The sequence below is a fragment of the Adiantum capillus-veneris genome, chromosome 24 (genome assembly GCF_014529385.1).
Source record: "Adiantum capillus-veneris isolate H3 chromosome 24, ASM1452938v2, whole genome shotgun sequence".
In the NCBI taxonomy this organism is placed as follows: domain Eukaryota; kingdom Viridiplantae; phylum Streptophyta; class Polypodiopsida; order Polypodiales; family Pteridaceae; genus Adiantum; species Adiantum capillus-veneris.
Window position 1 is genome coordinate 93460221 of NC_140954.1, and position 26583 is coordinate 93486803.

Here is a 26583-nt window from a genome sequence, read left to right on the forward strand (position 1 = left end):
GATGAGTTGGCCAACATGGTGCTCCAGCCAGAGGAGACTTTTGCAGAACTTATGACTAGAACCAAGTCCCTGGTTGCCAAGCTTCCCCAACAACCCGGTGAATTTATGGTTAAGAAGTGGGTGGAGAAGGCTCTTCCCAAAAATTCTCAGCAAAAACACTGAGAGAGAGTCTCCGACCAGACACCACTCTGGAGGAGTTCGTCGCAGTTGCTACTAGGATAGAGGGGGCTAGGAAGCTGTTCACCAACTCCCCTCACATCGAGACCTCCTCTGTGTTTTCGGAAAGTCCTGCTGATCCATTGACTTCTTTACGTAGGGAACTTGAAGCCCTAAAACTACAACACGCTCTCCAAGAGGAGAAATCAATCTCTCTTAGACAGGAGAAACAACCACATCTTGAGGCTTTCGATCAAATCAAGAGAGAGCTAGAAGAGCTTCGGTCTCACCAGGAGACTAAGGCTATGGTATGGTGTAGCTCATGTCGTTCTCCAGGACATCCTCCACAGGACTGTCCCCTTCGGGCTTATTGCCACTTCTACGAAAAGTCTGGGCATGAAGACAAGGATTGCTACTATATCAAGGGATTGCGGCAAATACAACAAAGTCTAGGTCCTTCTCTCCAACAAGGGATAGCACCTGCATCCAACATGGTTTCACCCTATGGCCATGAAAACCCGATGCCACCTCTACTGACAACACCTCCTATGCAAGGTATGCACAACAACTTTGCATCCTCCAGCTTTTATCATGCTAGTACTCCTTCAGTTCCCCAAAGCTTCTACACGTCAGCATCTGGCCCCATGTAGCAAGGGCCGAGACCACCTCGCCCCTCCAATAGGACAATTTTGTGCTACAGGTGCGGGGAGTATGGACATTATCAGAGCAAATGTCCGTTGCCAAAAGGATCCCCTCCTTGTCGACACTGCCCTGAAGCTAAGGATCACTATAGTAAGGACTGCCCAAAACAATGTGCATCCACATCTGCAAGCACAAGCCAGAACCATCAGGAGTTTACATTCCCAAAGGTTAACCTCATCACACTAAGCTCCATTCCACACGCCCCGCCTTCCACTCTTGTAGTTACCTCTCGAGGTGGATTGAAGCAAGTGAAGAGCCGGCTGGTGTGCTCACACGGGCACAGAGAGCTGCTCTTGGTCTCAGCCTCCCTGGTAGTCCAATTTTTTCGTCTCCAGTCACACAAATCAGTCAAACTCCCTTAGTAGCTGACAAACCAGTAGGTAGTGCCAAGAGCCAACCTACCTCTCTTCTATCAGACATTGATGGTGCTTTCATGGAAGCAGTAGAGGACTTGCAGAAGCTTAAGATACCAGAGCAAGATCTGATCAAAAGAGAGAAGCCTATAGCAGAGTCTATCTTGAAAAACACCTTTCAGCAAGTGTCACTGTACGACATGCTTCAACTTGATGCAAATTTTTGAAGTGACACCCTTTCCATCATCCAGTCTTTGTATCCTGGTGCAGGGCCTACTAGTGGCGGACACCTACCTGTGCAACCCTTGGAGTCCTACATGATTTCTTATCCAGCTGCTCCCCTCACCGACTACAAAAGTCCTTGTCTCACAGTGTCTATTCTTGGGTATCAATTCTCAAGCGTCATAGTGGATGGTGGATCTAGGATCAATCTGATGCCAGAATTTACTATGTTGGCCTTAGGTCTGCAGCCTACCCACCTTGCTCCATTCACTGCTACATTGGTCGACCAGAGGACAATCTACCCTGTGGACATAGTAGAGAAGGTGCCTCTAAAGGTACAAGACTTCACATTTAGCTTGGATTTTGTGGTGGTCAGTCTTTATCAGGTGGAGGGAGGATTTCCTTTGCTTATTGGTAGACCATGGTTGCGGCATACTAAGGCATTTCATGACTGGGGAAACGACGCCATGTGGATACATACTCTTGGCTCCCCCATGCAACCAATTCGACTCGAAGGAGGTATGGATCCAGTGGTTCATCACAACTCATTGTCAGTACAGTCCAACCCCGACCCCGAGCAGCCCATCCCACTTGACGGGTCTGACGAAGACCTGCTGCACTGGTTGGAAGCTACCACATCGATGCCATGCTATGTGGTCTCTATTCAAGCCTCACCTGTGCCTGTAACACTCTCTCTCCCAGCTCCTTAGGCAGACACCAGTGTCCCAAGCCCTATAACAGAAAGTGTGCCAGTCGAAGAAGTGTCAGTCCTTGATGCCCATGATTCAAGTGTCCCTCTGATGGAAGCCATCGGCCTTGGTGAACCTATAACACATCACCGAAGGGGGAAGAAATCTCCTCTGTATAAGCTCGCCAATGACCCCCCCCCTTCCTCTGACATCTCCTAGTTCGGACGCCCCATCCCCTCAAAAGCACTCTGCTATGTCTATGTCTGAAGATTTACCCTTCGAGGAGCTTCCACCAGGATGGTTACAAGAAGAGTATGCAGAGTTTCCAATCGATCCAACACCAGCCCATGATGTCTCATACTCCAAGAGGCAGCTCACTTCTCAACTTCCGAAGCACCCTCCACAGTTACACCTCCTGACCCGGTCAATAAAGTCAACCTGGGCGACCCTGACAACCCTTAGCACATCCTCTTAGCAGCTTGGTTATGCGAGCATCCCGCATTACTTGATCAGGTAGTTTCTTTTATACACTCTTTTAAAGATGTTTTTGTTTGGTCCTACAAGGATTTGGAAGGTGTCACAAACGGGAGCGCATAACAATATAAAATACATTCGAATAAATAGGATTTATCACTTATTACTGAAGCCTGAGGATATAGAGAGAAATAGATAGAGAGAGAGAGAGAGAGAGAGAGTGAGAAGATCCACACAGTACTGGGGACCAGAAGATGGGCTGGTAAGGGAAATCCGAGAGACGAACTCTCAATCCTTTTTCCGTCTGTACTCGAAGTCGAGACTCCGCAGACAATTTCCGAATTCCGTTCCTGGAATTCCCAAGCGTAGGCCGAAGCCTTCTCGCTTCTCCTTCGCGATGAAGTACCTGCAAACACACACGCAAACATGCGACAACAATTCGTATGGCGAATCCACAATAGATACCTGTCGCTCTTGCGCGGGAAGAGAGACTTCCGTGCTTCGTAGTCTCACGATCTGTTGCGTTATCTGGCGGCAGAGTCTTCTCTTGCTGACGTTGGTAACTCCCTTTTGAGTGAGGGCATGTGGTGCTTTTATAGCTCCTTGGCCACGGCACGAATAGCTGCTCGCGTAGAGTTCGCGGCCTTTTTTATTTTGTGCGGTTCTACCCGAAATAGGGAGAGAGAATTCGCTGGCTAGTTTTGTTTCTTTATTTTCTAAGTGGCTGCCCACTTATTAAGTGGGCGGCCGGCATATTTTAAAATTGGTCTGAACCTGCCCAAAAACTCAATAAAACCTTATAAGTTTAAAACAATGCTTTTCACAACACTTCCCAGCCGTCCCTGGATGCAACCACATGTACAAATGCAATGCAAACATAGATTCCTCGCGAGAAAGCGTTTGAAAACTCGTTGAAATTTTTCGCTTTTTAAGAAAAGCTTCTTAGAACCCAGCTTTATTCTTGTGCTTGCGTCTTTACGCGTATTCCTCTTTCCAGTTCGGATTTCCTCTCGACTATGGATATCCCCTTTCCGATGCACCCCTCACCCACCTTGTGACGCATCAGGAATACCCATCACCTAGTCCTTTCCTACCGAACTTACGTACAATCCCCTTCACGATGCTCTATGTCACCCCTCCTATGATGCATCAGAGATGTTCGTTCCCGGATGGTCGGATACTTCTTACTGATGCTCCCTGTCACCCATTCGTTGTGACGCATCAGAAATACCCGTTCCTGGTGGCCTTACAGATATTCCCTTTCACAATGCTCCTGTCATTACTTTGAATGACGCACTAGGGATACTCTGTACTCCGATGTCTCCAGTGAGAAAAACCCTCTCACTTAAAATTCTAATAATTCATTTAGAATTATTTTCTTGGTGTTCCAAGTGAGAAAACCCTCTCACTTATAAATCCAATAATTCATTTAGAATTATTTTTCTGTCAGATGAAGCCAATTTAGCAACAGAAGGGATCCCACCAGAATTGGGTGTCCACACTATCCCTCTGGTTGAAGGGGCTAAGCCTGTCAGAGACCGAGCTTACAAGCTCAACCCAAAGTATGCAGAGGCTGTTAAGTCAGAGCTCGAAAAAATGCAAGAGGCGGGGATCATTGTACCTATGGAGCACTCTGAGTAGTTATCACCCATGGTGATAGCACCTAAGAAGCAGTCCAATAAAATCCGTGTGTGCGTAGATTATCACCCATGGTGATAGCACCTAAGAAGCAGTCCAATAAAATCCGTGTGTGCGTAGATTACCACGCTCTAAACAAGATAACTATCCCAGATGGTTTTCCCACACCTTTCACTGAGCGTGTGCTCGAAGATGTAGCAAGGCATGTATTGTACAGTTTCATGGATGGGTTCAATGGATACAATCAGTTGGGCATCCATCCAGGTGATCAGCTTAAAACAGCCTTTGTGACTCCCTGGGGTATTTTTATCTACACTAGAATGTCGTTTGGGTTGAAAAACGCTCCACCTTTCTTCAATCGAGCAATATATCTCATATTCTGCCCTTTACTTACGGATCATCTTCGCATCTTCATGGACGATTTTTTTCGACCTTCTCAAGTACTCAATGTTCAACCCCGGTAAAAAATCTAGAGGAGCACCTCGCTCAACTCGCTCCTGTCTTCCTCAGGTGCAGAGAGGCACGCCTAAAGCTCAATCCTAACAAATGTCATTTTTTGGTAACAGAGGGTACACTTCTAGGCCATGTGGTGTCTGCCAAAGGTTTAGCGCCAAACCCAGAGAAGATCATGGCCATCTTGAAGTTACCACCTCCCATCAACCCGAAAGGTGTTCAGAGCTTTGTAGGCCACACAGGTTATCATCGCAGGTTTATACGAATGTATGCACAAGTGGCTCAACCATTGACCTGACTCACTAGTGCTACTGTACCCTTCCAATGGTCAAAACCTGAGGCTGAAGCATTTGCATACCTCAAAAAACGCCTCACTGAAGCACCTATTCTAGTGGCTCCAGATTGGTCTCTGCATACTGATGCCAATCAACTGGCTGCGGGTGCTGTGCTAACTCAGCCTAGTAAGGAGTACAACCTGGATCGCCTTGTTCACTATGCAAGTAACCTGCTCACCAAAGCAGAGTGCAACTACAGCACCACAGAAAGGGAAGGTTTGGCTATGGTGTATTCTTTACAAAAGTTTCGGCATTACTTGTTAGGGGTTCACTTCACTATCATCACGGATCATCATGCGCTATGCTATCTTCTGAATAAACGCCAAGTTGCAGGAAGAGTCTGGAGGTGGCTACTGATATTCCAGGAATTTGATTTCGAAGTAGTCTTAATCCAGGCAAGCGGCACGTCATGGCCGACCATCTATCTCACATACATACAGGTGAGCCCGATACTGGGATTGATGATGACTTTCCGGATAGTCATCTCTTTAAGGTCGACACGACCTCAGAATGATACGGAGATGTGTTATATCTGCTCTCTACTGCCCTATATCCTGAGAATGCTTCTCCCTTGCAAAAAAGAAGACTCTTGCTGAAGTCTAGACCCTTCTCTTTGATTGGCGGACAGCTCTACAAATATGGGCCAGATGGTGTGCTGCGCAGGTACGTCTCCCCTCATGAAGTAGACCACATTCTGGAAGATACACGCAGTGGTCCTACTGGTGGCCATTACCCTAGTCACATCACGGCACAAAAAAACTTATAAACCGGCTTATGGTGGCCCTATATATTTAGAGATGCTATTGCTCATGTCAAGATTTGTGATGTCTGTCAGCGATCTGCGCCCAAGCCTAGCAAGCAATCCAATCGCCCTCTGCAGGTATCTATGGCGTGGTTGCCCTTTGAGCGATGGGGCTTGGACTTTGTTGGTCCAATTACTCCACCTGCTCAACCCGGCAATCGTAAGTACAGGACACATAGTTAGTACAGTTGGTCTGATCTGGTTCACATTGGACGGACTCTCTGGGCTGGACAGTGACACGTGGCAGGGATACAGACGGTGGTCTAGTGGACATTGTGGCCTGGTCACCTACCACTTAATTTAGGAATAGACTTAGATGGCTGACATGTATGAGCCGTTGGTGGCTCTTTATGGTTGTACATATGAGGAGTAGCTGTTGGGTTATGATTATTATCTTCTTCATATATGGTCCAGCGTCGTCGTCGTCTAGGTAGCAAGTGTATACACAGCACGTCTTTACACGCAGCACGTCTTCACAATCCTTGCACATCTGAACCTCGACCCCCCCATTGTACCTGTGAGTCCTGGGTTGGAGCTGAGTGTGCTGCCACGCCAGAGTCTGTATCGGTTCTTTGAGATAGTCGAGTCATATGTTCTGGTCTACTTTTGTGTCTCTGTGAGCTCAGTTGTTATCTATTGTTCCTTTGTTTTCAACAGTCTGTTTTGAGTGAGATTGTCACGCACATTGCACTGAGGAGCACCCCGCACCCACTGTAGAGAGCACGACACACTATCCGCGCTACACTTCCCTACTTTAATGTCCACTTATCAAAAGCAGATGCTTTGATATCTACTGTTTGAATGATTTTCGAGTAATTTTCAAGTTGCTTTTGTGAGGACAAGAGCCTAAAATTTGATACAAGGCCTCAGTCATAAACACATCATCAGTGGGTGGTTGAAGACAGTTGTAAACTCTCTTTGATAATAACACAAATACTGCCGCGGGCGCTCCACTTGAGGGCCAACACTCTCCAAAGCGGAACTACGTCTCTTCTGTGCCATCTACAAAGTGCAAGTGCAATCTTTTCCGTTGTGTCAAGTGTTTCATTTTGGTTTTACACAAGGCTTACATAGAAGACTCCAAGCTTGCTAGAGTCACCGCCGGCATTTTCTCAACGAAAATGCTCTGCAATGGTGGAGTGCCCTTATAGCCAAACCCTATGCTCCCAAGACTTGGTCATAGCTCAAGAGTGCTTTTGCCAAAAATTACCTCTCCAAAAAGATCTCCAACCAAGCGCTCTAAACCATCAATTGGCTTGGTTGTTGATATGATTGGCACTGTGACTAATGATAAGCCCGAGAACTTTGCGGATCTTGGGGACAAGTAAAAGGAGAGAAAGCTTTGATATTCTTTGACTTTGAAGCTTCAGAGAATTTTCTTTCCATTCATTTTGCGGCAACTTCAGCAATGACTATGCCAAAACTAATATGACTACTTTGAACTGGCTACGAGTGACATTGTAATCGGCAAGTCACTGACAAGGCAGTGAAACAAACGCCAGGAGCAACCTGAAGTAGAGGAAGCCAAGGAGATTTTTATACCCGAGTAGATCCTCACGCACAAGGAAAGGAAAGTGAAGGGTAAAACTGGTCCTCGTATACTTGGTTAAGTTCAGAAACTACCCTGCCCTTGACGCAAAGTGGATGGAGGAGGAGGACTTTGAAAAATACTCCTCAGTTGTTAGCGCTTTACTTGGAGGCTCTTGGTTTGGCTGCAACCATTCCAAAATTGCACACCAATTCAGCGAGTTGGCTCTAGTGTGGTGCATGCTGCACAAGAGAGGAGCCACTCCACTCCTTAGTCACAGTTCAACAACGCATTAAGCTCGAGTCGAGCATTTTTGTGCTGACGGCATTCTATGTGGTGACTGCTGTATGATTGTACATACTTTACCGCAATATGTGATGTTATGGTTTGAATTCCAGAATGTGTGATGGAAGTGTTTGAACAAATGATGTGTGCTCTTTCAAATTGTATTTGTTTGAGCATGTGAGATGGAATGTCTGCAACATTTTGTATCCATTCACCGGTAGGGCTGATACTGATGTTTGAAACGATGAATTTAGTGCATTGAGATGTCAATAAGAGGTTAGCAAGGCCTGGATGTGATGGATAAATGACTCAGTGTGATCACAATTTGTATATGAGGTCTCAATGGAGACTAAGATGTGGATGTGATTATTGATTATTATGGGTTCTTTGTGCTACTGCATGCTTTGAGATTGTACCGTCTTGTGAGTGATGGTCAAATGCATGCTTGCATGGACTCAATGTCTATTGAATCCTGGTTTTTTGTTTGTTTTGTACGCATAATCGAGGGTGATTACTCCTCTTTTAAAGGGAGGGGTATGATATCTAAAGGAGATACCATCAAAACATGCACATGCAGTTTCATCAGTAGCATTAATATAGAAGTCAAAGTACATTGTCTACGATGCTTTATGTGAAGGAGTTGCAAAAAGCCAGCAAGGGTGTTGATGTTGTGATTAGACTGATCGTCACATGTTACTAACCCAAAAGGGAAAAGCAGACTATTTGAAGGAAGATAATTAATATGCATGGCAACTTTATGCCAAAGAACTTCATGCAAGCTACTACCGGATACTTAAAAGTTGTATTGATAGCATAGAGCCACCATTGCGTGACAAGAATTAAGAGTTCTCAAGACATAATATTTCCATCCATAAGTTTTCTATGAGCATCACCTCTTCCTTCACACATCTGAAGTGCAATGTGGCACAATATTTATTGTGATCTACTCGTGCTCCACGATACTTCTTACTCCTCTCTTTTAGAAGTAAGCAAACCTGCCAATCCAGAAAAACAAATCTCATGAAAGTCTTATCAAGATTTTCTATTGTTTTCAGCATGAGTTGCTACAAAGAATTAGAAATGATCAAAGATGAAAAGATACTTGGCTTTTAACAAGTTTGCACCACAGGAGACTTTTACGTAGTGTATATTTTAGCATAGATTGAACAGGAGACATGAGCAAAAAGTACCTCATCCATCAAAGACAGATATTCACTAGCTGGCTGGAAAAGAACAACATCATTCCCCTGTCACCAAATATTTGCAAACATTAACGACATCAATATGAGCACGTATATGAAAAATTGAAAACCATGAGATACTTCAATTCTCTCCACGAGTGTGACAAATCAATATATGTTAACATAGTGGCAATCACAGTTTGGATTATCTGACAATGTCACTCACACACAAACACACTTCTTGTTTTATATACTAGATGCTTGCGGTGGGAAACCCCAAGGTAATTTTGGAACTCGTGGGAATGGTCATGGGCCTTCGCTCTTCGTCATTTGCTCCCCTCTAAAAATCTCTCAAATCGACATCTGCTCCTCTCTTCGACTGTGATGTCTGTCGTCATTTTTTTTAGAAAAACAACACATTCGAAAACCTTTGGCCTTGTCATTCAAAAGCTGCTGTCTGCTGTTGCACTCATGGTGTAAACGACTCCTTATCTTGAAAGTCCATGATGCATGGATCTCATCACAATAGAACCTCTGAAATCCTCCTGAACGTCAGAGAAACTAGGCATCTGCAGATGCTACTCTGTCTCTACCTTTAGGTAACATAGATGTCATGTGGTCCTCCTGAGTTGAGACAATGTGAAGTCAAATAGCTTGAGCTACAATAACTCTGCCTGCTGCCAATAAAAAAATCCTCTAAAGAAGGCCATCTTCATGAAGATTGGCTGGACAGGGGAACACTGAGCCGCTTAAGTATCTAGGTTCGTCTCTCCCATTTATACGCTTCATGTCACATTACTGACTGATTATGCATGTCTGATCAGTCCATTACAGTTATCTTCTGAAATTGTACATCAGAAAATTGAGCAGCTCAAAATAATTCCTCATGGGTTAGATTAAGGTAGCATCCCCTAAGCCCTACCCCAAGAGTAAGGACAGTTTATTTAGGATCCCATTACTTTAAAGGGAGAAACTCTTGATCACAAGGCATCCAATTCTCACGAATCGAAAAAAAGAGAGACAAGGAACCCGGCCCTCAGTATAGGAACACTTTCCAATGACGAGCTTCTTCATCAAAAAAGGGGGCTGGTTTTTGAGGAAGCCCTCCCTTGGACAAAAGGCTAAGCCTAAAGCCTTAAAATACAAGGACTTAAGAGACCCAACCTCATTACCTCTCTAAACGAAGCAACAGTGACACGTGATGTATCAGCAGGAACTATGTTTCATTTTAGAGGAGATAAGAATGAAAAGCACAGCTTTTGCTTCAGCAAAAGCGATAACTTGTGTGGATTCCACTCAATGAATACACGAGAAAAACATGCCAGAAGCAATAACAAGCTAAAAACAGGAGATAGATATAAGGCCACCTCTAGCCCCAAGAGACTCAATTACTGTGAGAAAAGAAGGAAATAAGAAAATTGTAAGAAAGGGTCTTTTCTCTATGAGAGAAATTTTTGTGTGATCAACTATGCTAAGTATACTTAAATATTAGTAAACGTAAGAATTCACATTACTAAACAAAGGAAAAGACTTGACTGTAGAATCTATTGATTCATCAGCCCACAGATACAAGCAAATTTAGGACTCTATGAGGTTGACAATATCAAACTTACCAAAAATAATTAAAGTCTCCTATTGCTCAATAAATATGAGCAATAGGAGACTTTAACCACATCCAGCCTCACCGGAAATTTAATAGATGAAGCAATCTACCATGCCTCTTTATGAAAAAAATCAGCATGGTAATTACGTGTGCCACGACCAAAACTTGTAAGCAATATATTGTGCAATTAAGAAGTTGAACAATGCCTTTTTTGCATGGACAAAATTATGATCAGACCTGACTACACCAGGCGCAAGAATGTGATCTGCAACCAATAAGACCCATGGTTGTGCAGGAACATGTACTTCAAAAGACAATGTCAGAACAAACTGAATACCACCTTTGAGTCTTTTGTCTGCAAGCCATGGGCTTTATAGCCATTACAGCCCTCAGCAGGACCCATAATATCCATTCCATGGCTACCTGCATAATATAACTCTGCCAAATGCACAAACTCATACACCTGCATATATAAACAGTAACCAAAAGTAATGTCAGCTGCCCCATTATTGCTGGCATTTTTTAAAGATTCTCATTTCGGCAGTCAGAGATCATTCAAAACGGCATGTGCTAAGTCTTTAAAGGAAATAAAAACATTTAAAAGCCTGTGCCTTATCTCTACGTCTGCCAGTGATTATTGCAGTGGGAAAATTTGCAGCAACTTCCTTGACCGTCGCACGCATCTGCAGAAAGTATTAGCCCCCATCAGAGTAGTTACATCGAAAGTAAGCAGAGAAAACAGCTGAAATAGACTTAACAGTGCAAGGTAATATTGCAACACTTCATAAAGGTTCTGGAAACTACCTGCTCAGACATATAAGCACAATCAGGGTCCTCAACAATTGGTGAAAGAGTTCCATCATAGTCTAAAAAAACAGCAATTTGCTTTCCTCTTGCCTGCTTTGTAATTGGCTCAAACATATGTAGAGCCGACGGATGCTTCACCTGGCAATTTTCTTCCCTCAATGTTTTCTTACAGACTGACACCCAGATTTCTTTTTAGCAAACATATTACATGTATATTTGACATCAAGCAAAACAGTGCACCATATCTTCTTTTTCATCTATTCATCCTACCTCTCCTCACCTGTAAAAGGTTCCACGTCAAAATTCCAAGCTACAGGTTGAGAAAGTAATTGACTTTCTTTAAGTAATATTGACACCTTTGGACTTCATAGTTACTCATAAGTTAGTACAAAGCAGAACAGTCACAGTGTAGGGGAATGTGACGTGCGCAATGTGCGATAAAAATGGGGAAATTTGTATTGCAAGATAACAAATCATCACTTTACAAGGGACAATGCACTGCCCTGGTGGCTCTGTCTAGATTTCTCTATTCCCATGATTCAAGCTAAAGAACAGATAACTTAAATTTCGGGCCAGAAGAACTTTACACTACACTTATATGGCACCTATCTTAACGGTGTCAAAACATCTCAGATCCAACCCAGTGTAACAAGCTTCACGAGTTTAAACATAGACATGAATTGTAAAACAAAAGAAAATACAAACAGTTTAAAATGCCAACATTGAAGAAGAAAGTGTAAAGGATCAAAAAGACAACTTACAACCCATTTCTCATACTGAGCTTTGGCCAATTCCTCAAATGAAATCTGTCTCCTGTCGTCTTCTGCTTCACTAAAAAACCGAGGTGGTGAAGATGATCGCATTGCCTCAAGCCACCCCTCAACTTGACCATGATCATCCTCTTTCTTCTCCATGGGTATTGCTACCGAAGCCAGAGGAAGAGTGCCATTTGATGACATAAACAGAATTTTTGGTGAAGTGCCAGGCGTCATGGAAAATTTCAAGATTCTCTTCTGGAAACTCAGGATGCAATTCTCTGTGCATTCAAAATGCAGCTACCATACACTTACTGTTGAAACATAGATTGCTGTCTTAAGGCTTTCTTTGCCAGAAACACGATCAACGTCACTACAAAGTTGTTCCTTCAGTTTTGTTACAAAAGGAATATCTACAAAAAAAAAAAGCATCAAACCCACTGAGTTACACAGAGGATGGAAAGTATGCTAGAACATGACTCCCTTACCAAGATACCATAAACCCATGTGTATTTATAAACAGTATATATTGTCATCACATAACATCTGACATAGATAGAAGTAACAACATCCCTGAAAACGGAAAAAATTGGAATGCCATCTTATCACTACTAGAGTCTTTTGTCTATTTGTATTATGTAATATTTCCATGTGCAGGACAAATTAATGATTCGGAAAATCAGACAAGCGCTCAGGTTATAAGTAAGACAGAGGTAAAGAGAAGAAAGAAATAAAGATATGTTAACATCTCTTAAAAGGTCAATTGATGAAAATATTTCTCATCATAAAGTGTCACAAAGAAGAAAACCACAATCCTAACCGACTCCCTAGCTAAAATAGATGAGAAAGATCTCCTGAAAGACTCTATAGCTGTAGGCTGCAACTGACAAGCATAGGAGTAGTCTCTCCTCAACCTAGTATTGTCCTGAGGGATAAGGCGAAGAATTTTGTCAGACAAAACCACCCGGATTATTTTTTAGAAAGAACAGACAAAAAATAAGCATTCTCAAGATAAGACTACACAAGATTTAAAAAATACAGACCGTAAAAACAAACTAGGGAACGTGAGAGAAGGAAAGGGGTCATCAGGGAACGTGAGAGAAGGAAAGGGGTCATCATCACAAGGCCAAACTGGCCTTTGGGACCAGCAACATCCTTCCTTTGTGTTACATTCCTGTTGGATGTGTTGTAATTTGCAAACAACCTTTTTTGCCCTAAGGGCAGCAGTTCTCATGCAGCAATGAGAAACATAATGCAGCACAATGTTCATCTTGAGAATGAGATTCAATGCCAGGTGTCAAAGAGCACGGAGAGAGAGAGAGAGAAATGAAATGATATATTAACGTCTTCAAAAGGCCAAAGTGACCTATGAGACAAAAGAGTTTACAAATGGTGAATTTGATACAATGTCTGTGTAGAAGACTGAAAACTGAAATTGAACTGAGCTAAAGTGAAATGAAATGAAATGAAAGGCTGAAATGCTGGAATCAAGATTCTATCCTATGATATCCAACATCGGTGGTTGGCGAAGCTCATCAATGTCCTCCTTAGTGAGTACTCTGACTAGGCGTCTCCCATGTCGTGCCAGAACAGTATGGTCCCTCTAATGCAGCTTCCACCGATGTCTCGATGACCCTCGCAGTCGGGGCGTTTGGATCTCCCAAGCTCAGTGGCTTGTCAGTCGTGTTTCTACAAGGTTGACCTCCTCTTCTTTAGAGGAAGACTTTGGTAGATCTTCATCTTGAGATTCTTCTTCATCCTTGCATTAACTGAGTAGATATGCCTTTTGTGCCTTCTTTCAAAAAAAAGAGTCTTACCACAAAAAGTACAGGTTTTTGAATTGAACTGCAATTCCTTCCCATTGAGCACGTCCTTGGGCTTTTAGTGTGGCTTTCCTTCAGCAATGTATGCCAAGCTGAAATGCAAGCTCAACACCAGATGGAAGCTGCAATGGAGCTCTAACTAGTGGTCATACACATTCAAGTCCATTGAAATGAAGATAGATTGAAGGTATTGTACTTATTGTAATACTTGGAGAAGACTCCACATCTACAAGCTTTAGATTAGGCATCTTCAAAAGAGTGGTGACAATGTTGTCATACTCTTCATGCATGCTCAAGAGTAGAAGTGCAATACTATAATCTTCTTCAACTACTGCTTGAATTGATGCTAATTGACTATGCAAGCTTTTAAAATCATTTAGGTGTAAGGAGAATGAACTCCCTAGCTTCATGTTGAGTCTATAGAGCTGCAATTTGACCTTTGTTTTTTGTCCAATTTCTCCAAAGCTTTAGCCACACTTTCTTCATCTGAAAGGTGGTGGATATAGTGATCTCCAAGAGCCACTGCGATGATCGCAAGAGCTTTGGTGTTATTGGCATCCCAGTGGCTCGAGCATCTCTAGTAATTCAAGTCTCTTCTTCTTGGTAGTGATGATCTTCTACAAGTCTTTCATTTGTGAACCATTTTTGACATGGGTTTGCCAAGTGTGAAGTCCTTGTCTTTGAAACTTAGGTGGCTCCCCATCTTTGCCCATTTGGGTTGGTGTAGGAAAGTCCCCTTACACACACCTAAAAATAACACAAAAGTAAAAGAGGTCCAAGCACAAACGATTGGCAAAAAATGTACTCCCGATAGCCCAAAATCTAAATGTTGTTACTGAAAAGCCTTAGGGTACCTGGAAATGCTGAATCTTTACATGGATGCGTAGTGCTTGTGATTGGCTTCAAATAGAGTCTTTGGTTCAGCAAAACGGACACCCGAAGCTACCGTGGTGGCCAAAATACCAACTAGCTGTTCCGAGGATGCATAAGTGATTAGGAAACCACACACTCCATAATTATGGCTCCAAAGCAAAGGGCTAGGCTAATCAAGTTGGAAATTAGGACCACATTTGATTAGTGCACATATGGCAATGTAATAGACAACTTAATCTACACACTAGAGTGTGTGTAGCCTCTAGGTATCTCACTTAATTACACACACTAATACACCATTAAGCATAAGACTAATGGCACACAATGTAAGCAATAAGTGGTTACATTAAGAGCATAAAAAAAGAGTACAATAGAGGGCCTTCATATACACCGATAAAGAGCATGTGAGGGCCATGTGAATACACCCACCTAGAATGTATGATATGACCATGCATGAGGTGCATTTAATGGCTACATAAAAAGAGGGAGACTAGGGGCGGAATCATTCTAGGAGTGCTAAGTATCTACATGTGGTGAAGTAAAACCCAATGGCAAAAACCTCCACCCTTATTAATTAATGTGCATATGAAGGGGTGGCTGATATTAAAGTGGACCTATTTGGTCCCTTAGACTACATTAATTCCAACACTTAGCGGTTGCTTTTTAATAGCGTCCACTTTTTGTATCTGTTGCTTTTCGGCCAAGGGCCTTTATAAGGATGCCGAGGGGGTTCACTCCGAAAGAACAGCTTGGAACCATAGATCGTGCAGTGGTTTCCTTGCAATTGTACTCTGAGATTGTCTAATACACAGAGAAATACCGAAAGGGGCGCTAGACTCCGGGGATCTGGCTCGGCCCCTTCATGTCGTGACTACTTTGAGTTTTAAAGTTGAAGAGTTTTAAATTATAGTTATGCGTTGGTATGAGAATACCGCCTTATCAGACCAAGCCAATTACAGACTACAATAGTTTTCTACCCAGATGCACTAGTCCCTAATTCAGGCACCACACACAATATTTCTTTTTATAATAGTAGTCACAAAGGACCACTCTGGGAAGTCTCTCTTTAACCAGCTTGGACACCAAGCAAGAATAAACAACACACAAACAAATACTCGAACAAACTGAACAATGGAGCTGAAAAGAGAGAAAAGTCGGCACAAAGCCATGGAGTTCCACTTCCAGATGCACTGGACCCAAAGTCTGGCACCCTTTCGGTACTTCTTTCTATATTGATAATCACAGAGTACAATTGCTCACTCTTCAATGCAATGATCTGCAAATCCCTCCCTCAAGGCACTCTTATAAAGGTACCCAGGGACCCCTAAATTGGGCACTCCCAAAAGCTTGCAATTTCTGAAAATGGGACCCCCAAAAGCTGGCCAAAAGGCATCATCAGAAGCTGCCGTACAATGTCCACTTCAGCAGCCACGATTCATGCCCTGATTTGCAGAAGGTCCTGCCTCGTTATCACTTGGTTAAACACTGCCACGTCTTTTATGTCCAACCATTAATTTGTCTGGTTGAGACCCATCAACCATCACCTCAAAGAAAGTACAAATTACAGGTCCAAGGCGACACCCAAGTAAACGCATAGCCTCACAACCTCTCATGTTAGGGTTTTAAACATAGAGCTAAGGTGATAACCATTGGCCAGAGACCAAAGCTCCAAATCACTTCCTCTTCACGGCCACAACTACAAGCAGTAATCCTCAGTTGAGAGGACCACTACCCCTCCAAAAGATGGATCTCACCATTGGAAAACCTTTCATTGGCCACACATACAGGGGCCAAAGGCTTTTCAATGCTGAATCCCTAACACGAGCCCACCCCTCAAAAGACGATCTAAGCCCAGCATTGCTCCTCTAGGGATTGAATTGCAGCACCATCCTCCCCAATTCCACTGGCGGGCAAACATGCAGACTCCACATGTCTCCAAGACGGAATACGCAGCTCCTTCAGACTTTTCTCTGCTTCAGCCATTGGGCAAAAACGCAGACCTTCCTGCGACACTAGCCGAATCCCTTACAACAGATATCATCCCAACATCAAATAACTCAGCCACAACATATGTAAAGGGGCACCAATAAAGTGGGGAAGGCAAAAGATCAACTTCCACATTGTGGATCACAAACAATACGAGGCGGCCTGTAGGTACGCGTGTGCACACACCAATACATAGGCACATCTAGAAGATGCACTTCCTGCTACTATTGGATCCCATACAATGCAAAGCAAATCAGCTATTATGTTTATCTGTCGAAAGGATTATATCTTTGTCAATCACCATAGTAAAGATCATTGAACTGGTGGCTGACGAAAATATCAAAATTTAGTTTCAAGCTCTAACAGTGAAATGATTTGGATGGGAATAAATTTATATAATGAAATAAGTATAAATATAATAAACTTAAACATACATGAATGGTTAGGTTTGAGATATGATTAGCTAGCCACTTTCAGGTTTGCTTCACCTGAAATACTCCTCTTTACTGCCTTGCATTTACCCCTAGCCCACCTTACAATAGATATCATCCCAACATCAAATAACTCAGCCACAACATATGTAAAGGGGCACCAATGGGGAAGGCAAAAGATCAACCCCCACATAGTGGATCACAAACAATATGAGGCAGCCTGTAGGTACGCATGTGCACACACCAATACATAGGCACATCTAGGAGATGCACTTCCTGCTACTATTGGATCCCATACAATGCAAAGCAAATCAGCATTTATGTTTCTCTGTCGAAAGGATTATATCTTTGTCAATCACCATAGTGAAGATCATTGAACTGGTGGCTGACAAAAATATCAAAATTTAGTTTCAAGCTCTAACAGTGAAATGATTTGGATGGGAAGAAATTTATATATAATGAAATAAGTATAAATATAATAAACTTAAACATACACGAATGGTTAGGTTTGAGACATGATTAGCTAGCCACTTTCAGGTTTGCTTCACCTGAAATACTCCTCTTTACTGCCTTGCATTTGCCCCTAGCCCACCATACAACATGCTTGCTCAAAGCATTCCTTAAAGTGTGTTCTACTCTTCCAATGGCAGCGTTTGAGTTGTTTGGTTGCTCACATATGAAGTCTTTATGGTCATTCACTTTGTCATTCATATAACTGGTCGCAGATGCTCAGATGAGGCCCAAGCTCCTAGACTGCCTAAGCCTTGATATAGCCCTATACATCACAGGCTATGTTGTATGATAAGACACAACAACATAGAAAAGCAAAAAAACTATCACAGTATCTGCATCTCATTTTTACTTGTACAACATCTCCCATCTCATTTATTAGCCTTTCAAACCTTGATTGGCAGAAATTATTAGTGAATTAATTCTGGCTGCATGACCTTATCAAGAAAGCGGAGTTCTCTGAAAAAAGACTTGTTCCAGAATATATGCCTTCAATTTCCTCCATTGTGCAAACATTCTCTTACCTCTCTACAGCTTCCAAAACAACCGTGCTAACAAAAACAGAAAACCTTTGCCTCCCCTATAACGACACTCTTGTATACACCGAGTAAACTTATCGCTAGCACAGAATGCATGAGCTTTTCAATGCACACATCATTCAGAGGAAGATTCGTGCAGTTTGATCAGCAGCAAGCATGGCCTGTCTGATCTAGAATGGGCTTTTCGGTGTCCCATGACTTGGAAGCATGGCTTCCTCTCTTAAACAAAGGATGCACAAAGAAACCCTAACGCTTTTGTGTAATGTTCTTAAAGCCTTCATGGAAACTTTCAATATTCCACAGGCAAACAGAAAATCAAGAATCCCTTTTTAGTGTGGCTGTGGTTTACACATATCTTGTTCAATATTCCACAGGAAGAAAGAATAAAAAATCCGTTTTCTCAAACACGCCTGTCGTTTACACGTATCATGCTTCCGATGGCTGATGGCTGATGGCTGATGGCTGTCAATGCTTCTGATGGCTGGTCAGTTTAAACTTCACCTTTTTCTCTCAGCACAAATTTAAATACTCTCCATGCTAATTAGTGACTAACTCAAAGAAAGGTGCTAGAAAGCAATCAGCAAGACAAAAGTAAAGAGGACTTTTCATATTTTCATTAACAAAAAAGGCAGATGAATCTCGAATTGGTGAAATTTTATGAACAAAGGATACTGATGGCATGGCAATCCTAGGGCTTCTGATCAAATTCTGAAAATAGTAGTAGAAGATAGGAGCGTGTTTGATATATTTGAGAACATGCTCTCAAAGAACGGAAAATTTTAGAGACCTATTCGATGAGATTAGCTGCCTGCAAAGTTCCAATCGATTACCGCAAAACATCAACAGTATGATTTGGCTTCAACAATACGGAAGCTTCTCAAGGCTCATCAAAAGCAAAAGACAAAACTCGAAGAGATGATTCCAACCATAAAGCCTGTTCGCTAGCAAAGGTTATTGCCTGGGCCTAACAAGCTCTCATTTTCAGAGTATATGTTAATGCAGAAGGTACAGACTGCAGTCATGGCTCCAGTAACGTAGACATTCGGACATAGGAGGATCATCATTCTAAACCTTTAATCCAAGCATGACCCAATGGAGAAGTAAATTTGGTCTGAAACCTCCTCAAGATTGTGGTAAGTCTTCATGCATGCAATAAAAGACGTACCTACACGCAAGAAAACCGATGCAGTGCAAAAGCGCAATGGAAGCTAGCCCCTCGTCTGTAGCACATTGAGCTTGCAGGATAAAGTCCTACCTGCTGCTTGAGAGCTGGAAGGTCCTCCCAAGTAATGGTTGAAAAAAAGCGCAGGACACACACGCACACGGAAGCGTGCGCGACACATAATCTGACTCAACACACGGGAAAATCCAGCGTGCGATCAATCCAAGCTTCACGAAGGGAGGAAGGTGAAATGCACTCACGAGGAGGAGCGCGGGGGGGGGGGGGGGGGGGGGGGGGGGGGGGGGGGGGGGGGTTCCTTATCTGCGTGCTCACGGGAAAGCTACCAACCAGAAAGCGTATGACGAATAAGCAATACCATACACGCATGTATGAGGAATGGGGGAAAGGAAATGCAAGAAGAAGAAAGAGAGTGACACCTTTGTGTCGGACGGCGTTTTGCTGCTACAGGCGGATATGGAGGGACGGCTGCTACTGCTACTGCTGCTGCTGCGAGACGTCTACAAGAAAAGAAGAGGGCGGAGGAGGGGGGAAAAGTGTTATAAAGGCGGGGTATGGTGTGATAGCGCCAAGACACAGGCAGCCAACGCCACCTCGTCCCCCACCCCTTGATGAACCGCAGCCATAGACCTCACTGCCAAAGGGGGCCCGCGCTTTGCTTCCTTGATTATCGGCCCTTGAAACTTGACTCCTCTCGAGACCCACTGCGAATGTTTCCTTTCCAACTGAAAGCGTCGCATTTATTTGTACGGCCCCTCTCACTCGCACTACACTCCCTCCCAATCATCAGCACCTTGCATACAATCCAGCAACACGCCGCAGCACTAGGTGATGCATTTGGCAAGTTGGCTACCTTTTCTATTTAATAATTACATTCACTATTGCTCCATAAGATCATTTTTCTACATCTCTTTTGAACTTTTGTAAACCAGGAGGGGGTATCCCATTGCAGAAAATGGGAAAATCACCAAATAATCAAAAGATACCCTTGGTGAAAACAAAACGAGACTGCAAAAGTCGATGACCATGGAGAACTGCAATGGCGACAAACAAGAAGTCTCAACAGGGGAGGTGAGACGAGGCAGACTTCAGGAGGGCGAGGGCCAGCATCGAACGAAGCAGGTAGCGAGGCGGGGGTCAACTGGATTTTTTTTTTAAAAGATGAGCGTTGTTGCTTACAGCTGCGCAGGAGTTTTGCCTAGTTATGTTGTTTGCACGAGAGCCAAAGTGCGGCCGGTTGCGTGATCGAATCGCAAGTTCCCTTTTGAAGGGTAGGCATCTCAAGTTAGGAGCCTACCTAAGAGGTGAGGCTCTCATCGAAGAATCTCAGAAACGAATGAATAAACTAACATACGAGCCAGTAGGGTCCCCCAAGTAACTGAGTTTGATAAACCATAAAAAAAAAACTTGAAAATATTGCTCCATAAAATCATTTTTCTATAAATCTTTTGAAGTTTTGTAAATCACCATATTTGCTCCATAAAATCATTTTTCTATAAACCTTTGGACTTTTGTATATCAACCTCCTGCTTTGTTTTTAAGATGTACATGCTATTTTCTTTCTAATGATAAAATTTCCTGCACTAGTTTCAAAAAATCAATTTCCCAAATTTCTATCGATGAACCGGTGTTGTTGCCGCACATCACGTTTTGTAGTGTAAATTTCCTAGTCTGAATGGTAAATCCTAATTGTAATTTCATTGGACCTCAACAAGTGAAAAACATTGCCCACATATCCCAGTTTGTAATGTAAAATTTTTTAGTAATATGGCAACTCTCAATTGTAATTTTTAAGGCAAAACTTTGAGCATTAAATCCCAATAAATACCCTTCATGTTGACATAAATCCTACCTATCACATTAGCTTGACCTTAAAAATCAATTCATTTGCATAAGGACACAATTAAAATTCTTTCAATTTTTCTGCCAAAATTAGAAGGATTTAGTGCACAAAGGGCAAAGTCATTAATGATTGTACTCTTAATGGAAGAATTAGCAAGATATATTTTGGTATTTTTATGTCTGAGAGAAAATTTACTATTGGATGCAGATAAGTGACTGGTTCAATTGAGATTGGCTAAAATTAACAATTTTAGATTTATTTTGTGAAAATTTCTTATTAATGTGATTTCTTATTAGGCAATATAAGTGAGCCACCTAGGGCTTTTTCGAGCTCAAGACCTGAAAATTCATTCTATGGCTCCAATCCAATCTTGTTGCAAATTCTCACTCAGAAAGATCAGGTGGATGAGTTGTTGAAAAATATGAATCCGTCACTCTTTCGAAAGGAGGAGAAAGAACGCAATAAGGACATGATAAATATGTTCCTTAGAAAATGGGACAATATTTTAAATGGTGGATGACGCTCAAGGAGAAGGGCATCATATCGCGCACATGTGTTGCTTTTGAGGATATGTTTAGAAAAGAATTTCTTTTAACTGATGAGAAGGATAGAAATTGAACAACATGCAATAAGTGTTTTATGCGGTAGCATAAGACACTATTTGAATTTACCTTGCATTATAGAGATGTTATCCTCAAGTTGGAGGGTTTAGATTATTTCCAGGTGCTACAAGGCTTTATTCGTGGGTTAACTCATGAGCTTAAGAAGCATGTTAAAGCCCAAGATCCCAAAACACTTGAGGAAGTTGTAGTTTAAGTACATATTCATGATGATCTTGATGATAAATCATTGCATAACACACATATGCCTAATAGTTTGCATGCACGTGCATCTCAAGGTAATCATCAAGCACATAATAAAAGAGAATTTATGGTAGCCTCATTTGATGCATGCAAAAATCCCAAGGAGCATAGAGTCCATATTTCAAGTGAGGAATTTGAAATTAAAACCAACAAGCCCAAGGGGCCTACAATCCATATTTCAATTAAGGAATTTAAAAAATTAAAGAAAGAGAAGTTATGTTTTACTTGCATGGGAAGTGGGCATGGCAAAAAGGATTGTCCTAAGGGGAAATATGCTACCTAAGGTAAGGAAAAAGCAGTTCACATGGTGCAATTGCTTTCCTTGAAATCCTCTTCTCATTATTCCAATGTGGAGGTAACACATACTAAAGCAATGCATGAGTGTTGTACTCGAGGGGGTCACTTAATTATTATCTAACTATCATGTGAGCGCAACAGAAGGGATTATTAAATTTAAATTTTTCTCATTTTTTCACATACAAAAAGGTACCATAAAATGGAATTGAAAAAAGTAATACAGATTGAATAGGAAAAGGGTGTATTTATTTGTTAAAAATTCACAGATAAGGAGTTTAAAAAATAGTCATACACAATTTATACATAGTGACGCTCCCGATGTGTTGTATCAAGGTCTCTATGTGGCAACCGACATTTGGTCCACACAAGCTTGTGAGAATGTATGGCTACATCCACAGTCACAAGGTTAGAATATTGCTAGATGATGGAGCCTCTCATAGTTTCATTAACTATAAGTTGGTGATATGTCTCAAACACCTAGTTCCCACTACTACAAGGTAGCGATGATAAATGGTCATGCTAATAAAGTGTTAGATACCCAAGTAAGAGGTGTACCTCTCGAGATCCAATCGTATCAGACATCCTTAGATTTTCAGGTAATGAATATGGATAGAGAAGATGTGGTGTTCATTCAGGAGTGGTTTCATGAGTTAGGATCACGATATAGTTATGAGCGTAACAATATTATGTTTGCATCCAATGGTACACACTTGCTGCTATTGGGAAAAAAAGATGTATTTCTCTGACCACTCATTTGTACAGTCGAGCTTATGAAGCTCTCTTTAAATGATGAAATAGAAGAAAGCTTTTTGTGTTACTCTTTGTGTCACTCTTATGAAATGTTGATAATGATTATATTGTGTCTGTAAATTTCTCAATGTCACATGCTTCTCTTTTATCTCCTCCTTCTCTTACTACTTCTCTGCAATCACAACAATCAAATGTTGTTTATCAATTGAAGGAACTCTTAATGGAATACAAAAATGTTTTTCCACAAGATTTACCACATGGGTTACCACCGACACATTTTGTGCAACACGGCATAGATGCGCTTGTACATAGTAAACTTGCTAGTAAACCCCCGTATAGATTGAGTCATTCTGAGGCTATTAAGGAGGAACATCAGATTGTTGACTGCCTCAATAGAGGGTTTATTTAGCCTAATTTCTTGTCATGGGCACCATTCTAATGGTGAAGAAAAAGGATACTAGTATGCACATGTGCGTAGATGATCGTGGTACGTCTAAATGCAGTTACTACTAAAAATAAGTATCCATTGCCAAAGGTAATGAGTTATTTAATAAACTCATGAATTCTCATATTTTTATGAAAATAGACCTACGATCAAGGTATCATTAAGGAAGAATTGGACTTGTTGATATACCTAAATCTTCTTTCCAAACAAGGTTTGGACAAGATGAATTTTTAGTGTTGTCTTTTGGTTTAACCAATGCACCATCTACTTTAATGATAATCATGAATAGTGTTTTCAAACCGTATATGTAGGCAAGCTTATCACTATTTTCCTAGATGGCATCCTCATCTATACAGTGCATCCGAGGAAGAGCACTAACGATATTTGAAGCAGGTGTTTGATCTTCTTACGTAACATAAATTATATGTTAAAGAGTCCAAGTGTGATTTTTTTGTGATTTTGAGATTGTTTATAGTGTAGTTCACCAAAATTGCTCTAATTTTTTGAAGTAAATCTCAAATTGAGTTAGGTATAGCTAGGTAGAAATGGGATTACTAATTTGAGACTTTTATGGTGTCCAACCTAGGTATACCAAAAGCATTTGTCAAAAGACTCGATAGGGGAAAATTATCACTATTTGTAGATCTAGGTCACTATTTGTAGATCACAATGGTAGACTAGTTAAGGAATAACAAGAGTTTTGAATGAACGTAAACGATTCCACATCACCCACCAGCAGGGTTTTTGGCTCAACTAAGAGACATGCTACATATGGAAACAACAGGAAATATTGCAACACCTTTAAGAGTATAGTTGAGAGGAAATCAAGAGATGTATTCTTCATATCAAGCCATGTCTCACAATTTGTCTCTCATGAATCTTGAATGAGCCGTTATCCAACTCATATGGAGCCAATGTGTAATGGAAATGGCCTATGAACTTTGAGAGCAACATAATTAGGAATTAGATAAAGCACTTTTGTGAGATTACTTTGCGAGGATATGTGAACTTAATTGATGGTAGCAACATAAACATGGTACTTAGTCAACTTGGCATGAACAATACTTTTGCAAGAGAGAGAGTTTAGATAACATGACAATGATTGAGGACCGGATTCATACGGAGAAGGTCCCCCCTCCAATAGGCATTTGTATTATAGGTTTTCCCATCAAGAGAGACTTGGCACAATACAATCTTTGTGTTCCTTGTGACCTAGGTGATGCAATGAAGATGGAAAGCTTCATGCATCACAAACATAACATAAACTTTGTAGAAAGTGTTAACTATCCCAAGCCTCAGTCTCAAACACCTTTTCAAAGGTGGAGAGAGCTAGCGGGGAATGAGGGTAGGGAAGAGGAAGAAGAAAAATTCCATAGGAGAAAGAAATAGTTCCTCACTTATCATCACTCTTCTTGCTAGCATACATAATAGCATAGTAATGAAGATGGAGAAGATGGCTAGCTTAAGCATTGAAGCATGGCTCTTGGATTTGTATTCCATAGCCAAGAGTGTTGGTGTAGGCTCTCAATTCTCACAATCTTGGAGAAGAAGGTGGAGTTCCTCTACTTTCACCAAGTGAGAATGAATCCACAAAATGAGTGTGTGAGAGGTATATACCCCCCCATCACACCCCTTGCTTTCTTGGGGCGAGTTCTACTTTTTTATCATGCCTCAAGCTCATTAGACCCCTCTCCCCCTAGCCAATCATATGCACCATGCATTTCAAGTACATGGGTAGTCTTTGGACAAGTGTCCTCCTTACCCCTTAGAGAGAGAAAGAGAGAGAGCTTGAAAATATCTAGATATATGTTCAATGGAACTATAAGCTCATTGGACCTCTCTTTAGCCCAGCCAATAACATTCAAGCACACCATGTGACTAAGCATAGGGAGAGTCTGACATGTGTCCCATGTGCCCCTTGAGAAAAGGGTGCCCTTTGGATGAGTGGGAGACTAAGTCAAAGATTCCCCTAACTTTGGGGCTTTCCCCCTCCTTTGTAGGGTCTCTTTTTGACTCAAGCACCTTACCCCCCATGCATATGAAGCTACTGAAGCACCTTCCTCATCAAGCATGACAAGCACCTTAGTCATCAAGCATGACAAGCACCTCAAGCACCTTAGTCAGCAAGCACGACAAGCACCTCAAGCTTAGGTCGGGTTCCCACCTCAAGCTCAACCCTAGCTTGCCTAATGTCAAAGGACAATTAAAACTAACTATTGGAGGTCTTTAATGAAGCTAAACCTAAGGTCTTTTACCTCCATTAGATGCACGTTGATGTTTGATAGACTACCTCCTTTTGGACCCGTATTGAGATGTAACCATCTCTCCTCTTGGTCCCCTCTTGAGATAAGTCTAGAAGCACTTATTGCACATTGCTCTTTGGTAGAACGTCTTCTTTTGGACCCCTATTGAGATGCAACCATCTCTCCTTTTGGACCCCTGCTGAGATAGGTCTAGAAGCACATGTTTCTAGTCTAACTCTTGTTCCCGTTTATTCTTCCACATTAAATGATTAGTTTAATATGAGAAAATCATTTGGGTTAGTTAATTATTATATTTTATGACATTACCTCTCTCTTGAAATCATAGTCATCCTCCACTATGAGGTAGAGAAGATAAAGCCTAGTCATTAGTCCATGTTACTTAGCGGGTAGAGGATCCCTTTTTACCCTCCTATGACATCATTCCAAGATGGATGACTAATCCATTTGGTGCTTGGGAGACATAGCTGCCACAAGCATGTCTGCTCTTTAGTCCATATCATACTTCCAAAGTAGAGTAACAAGTTCTACTTGGTGTTTGGGAGACGTCATCACCACAACGTGATCCTAAGCATGCATACTCCTTAAATTTATGCACAATAAAAAGAAAACTAGTCTTATAAGACAAAAACATTATTCATTTAAAATGCATTTTCATATGCTTACTTTAAGGCATCATTGTAAGCATTGACAAGGTTCATATTATCCTTAAGCTAGATTCTTTGCATCCATTTAGCATCTTTAAAAGGATAATTCTTTAACTTGATAAGATATCGTCAGATAATCTTACCATTTCTTA

At 41.7% G+C, this 26583-nt stretch overlaps 1 protein-coding gene across 7 annotated transcripts in view; it reads right to left on the minus strand.

Moving 5' to 3' along the window:
• Positions 1-19515, minus strand: part of LOC147426785 (putative trehalose-phosphate phosphatase C) — an 85156-nt gene extending 65641 nt beyond the window's left edge. The window contains exons 1-8 of one of the 7 annotated variants that reach the window (XR_015186268.1): positions 19401-19512; positions 12299-12396; positions 11990-12150; positions 11226-11366; positions 11033-11104; positions 10762-10884; positions 8828-8884; positions 8531-8632 (exon numbers count right to left, since the gene is read on the minus strand). Coding sequence is in view for 1 of the 7 variants with exons in the window: in XM_086498955.1 (XP_086355081.1) it covers positions 8531-8632; positions 8828-8884; positions 10762-10884; positions 11033-11104; positions 11226-11366; positions 11990-12220 (726 nt within the window). In the remaining 6 variants the exon portion in view is untranslated. Of the gene's footprint in view, positions 1-8530; positions 8633-8827; positions 8885-10761; positions 10885-11032; positions 11105-11225; positions 11367-11989; positions 12397-14660; positions 14766-19310 lie in introns of those variants that run through there. The other 6 variants (XR_015186267.1, XR_015186265.1, XR_015186264.1 and 3 more) reach the window with 6 other exon arrangements.
• Positions 19516-26583: the final 7068 nt, after the last annotated feature.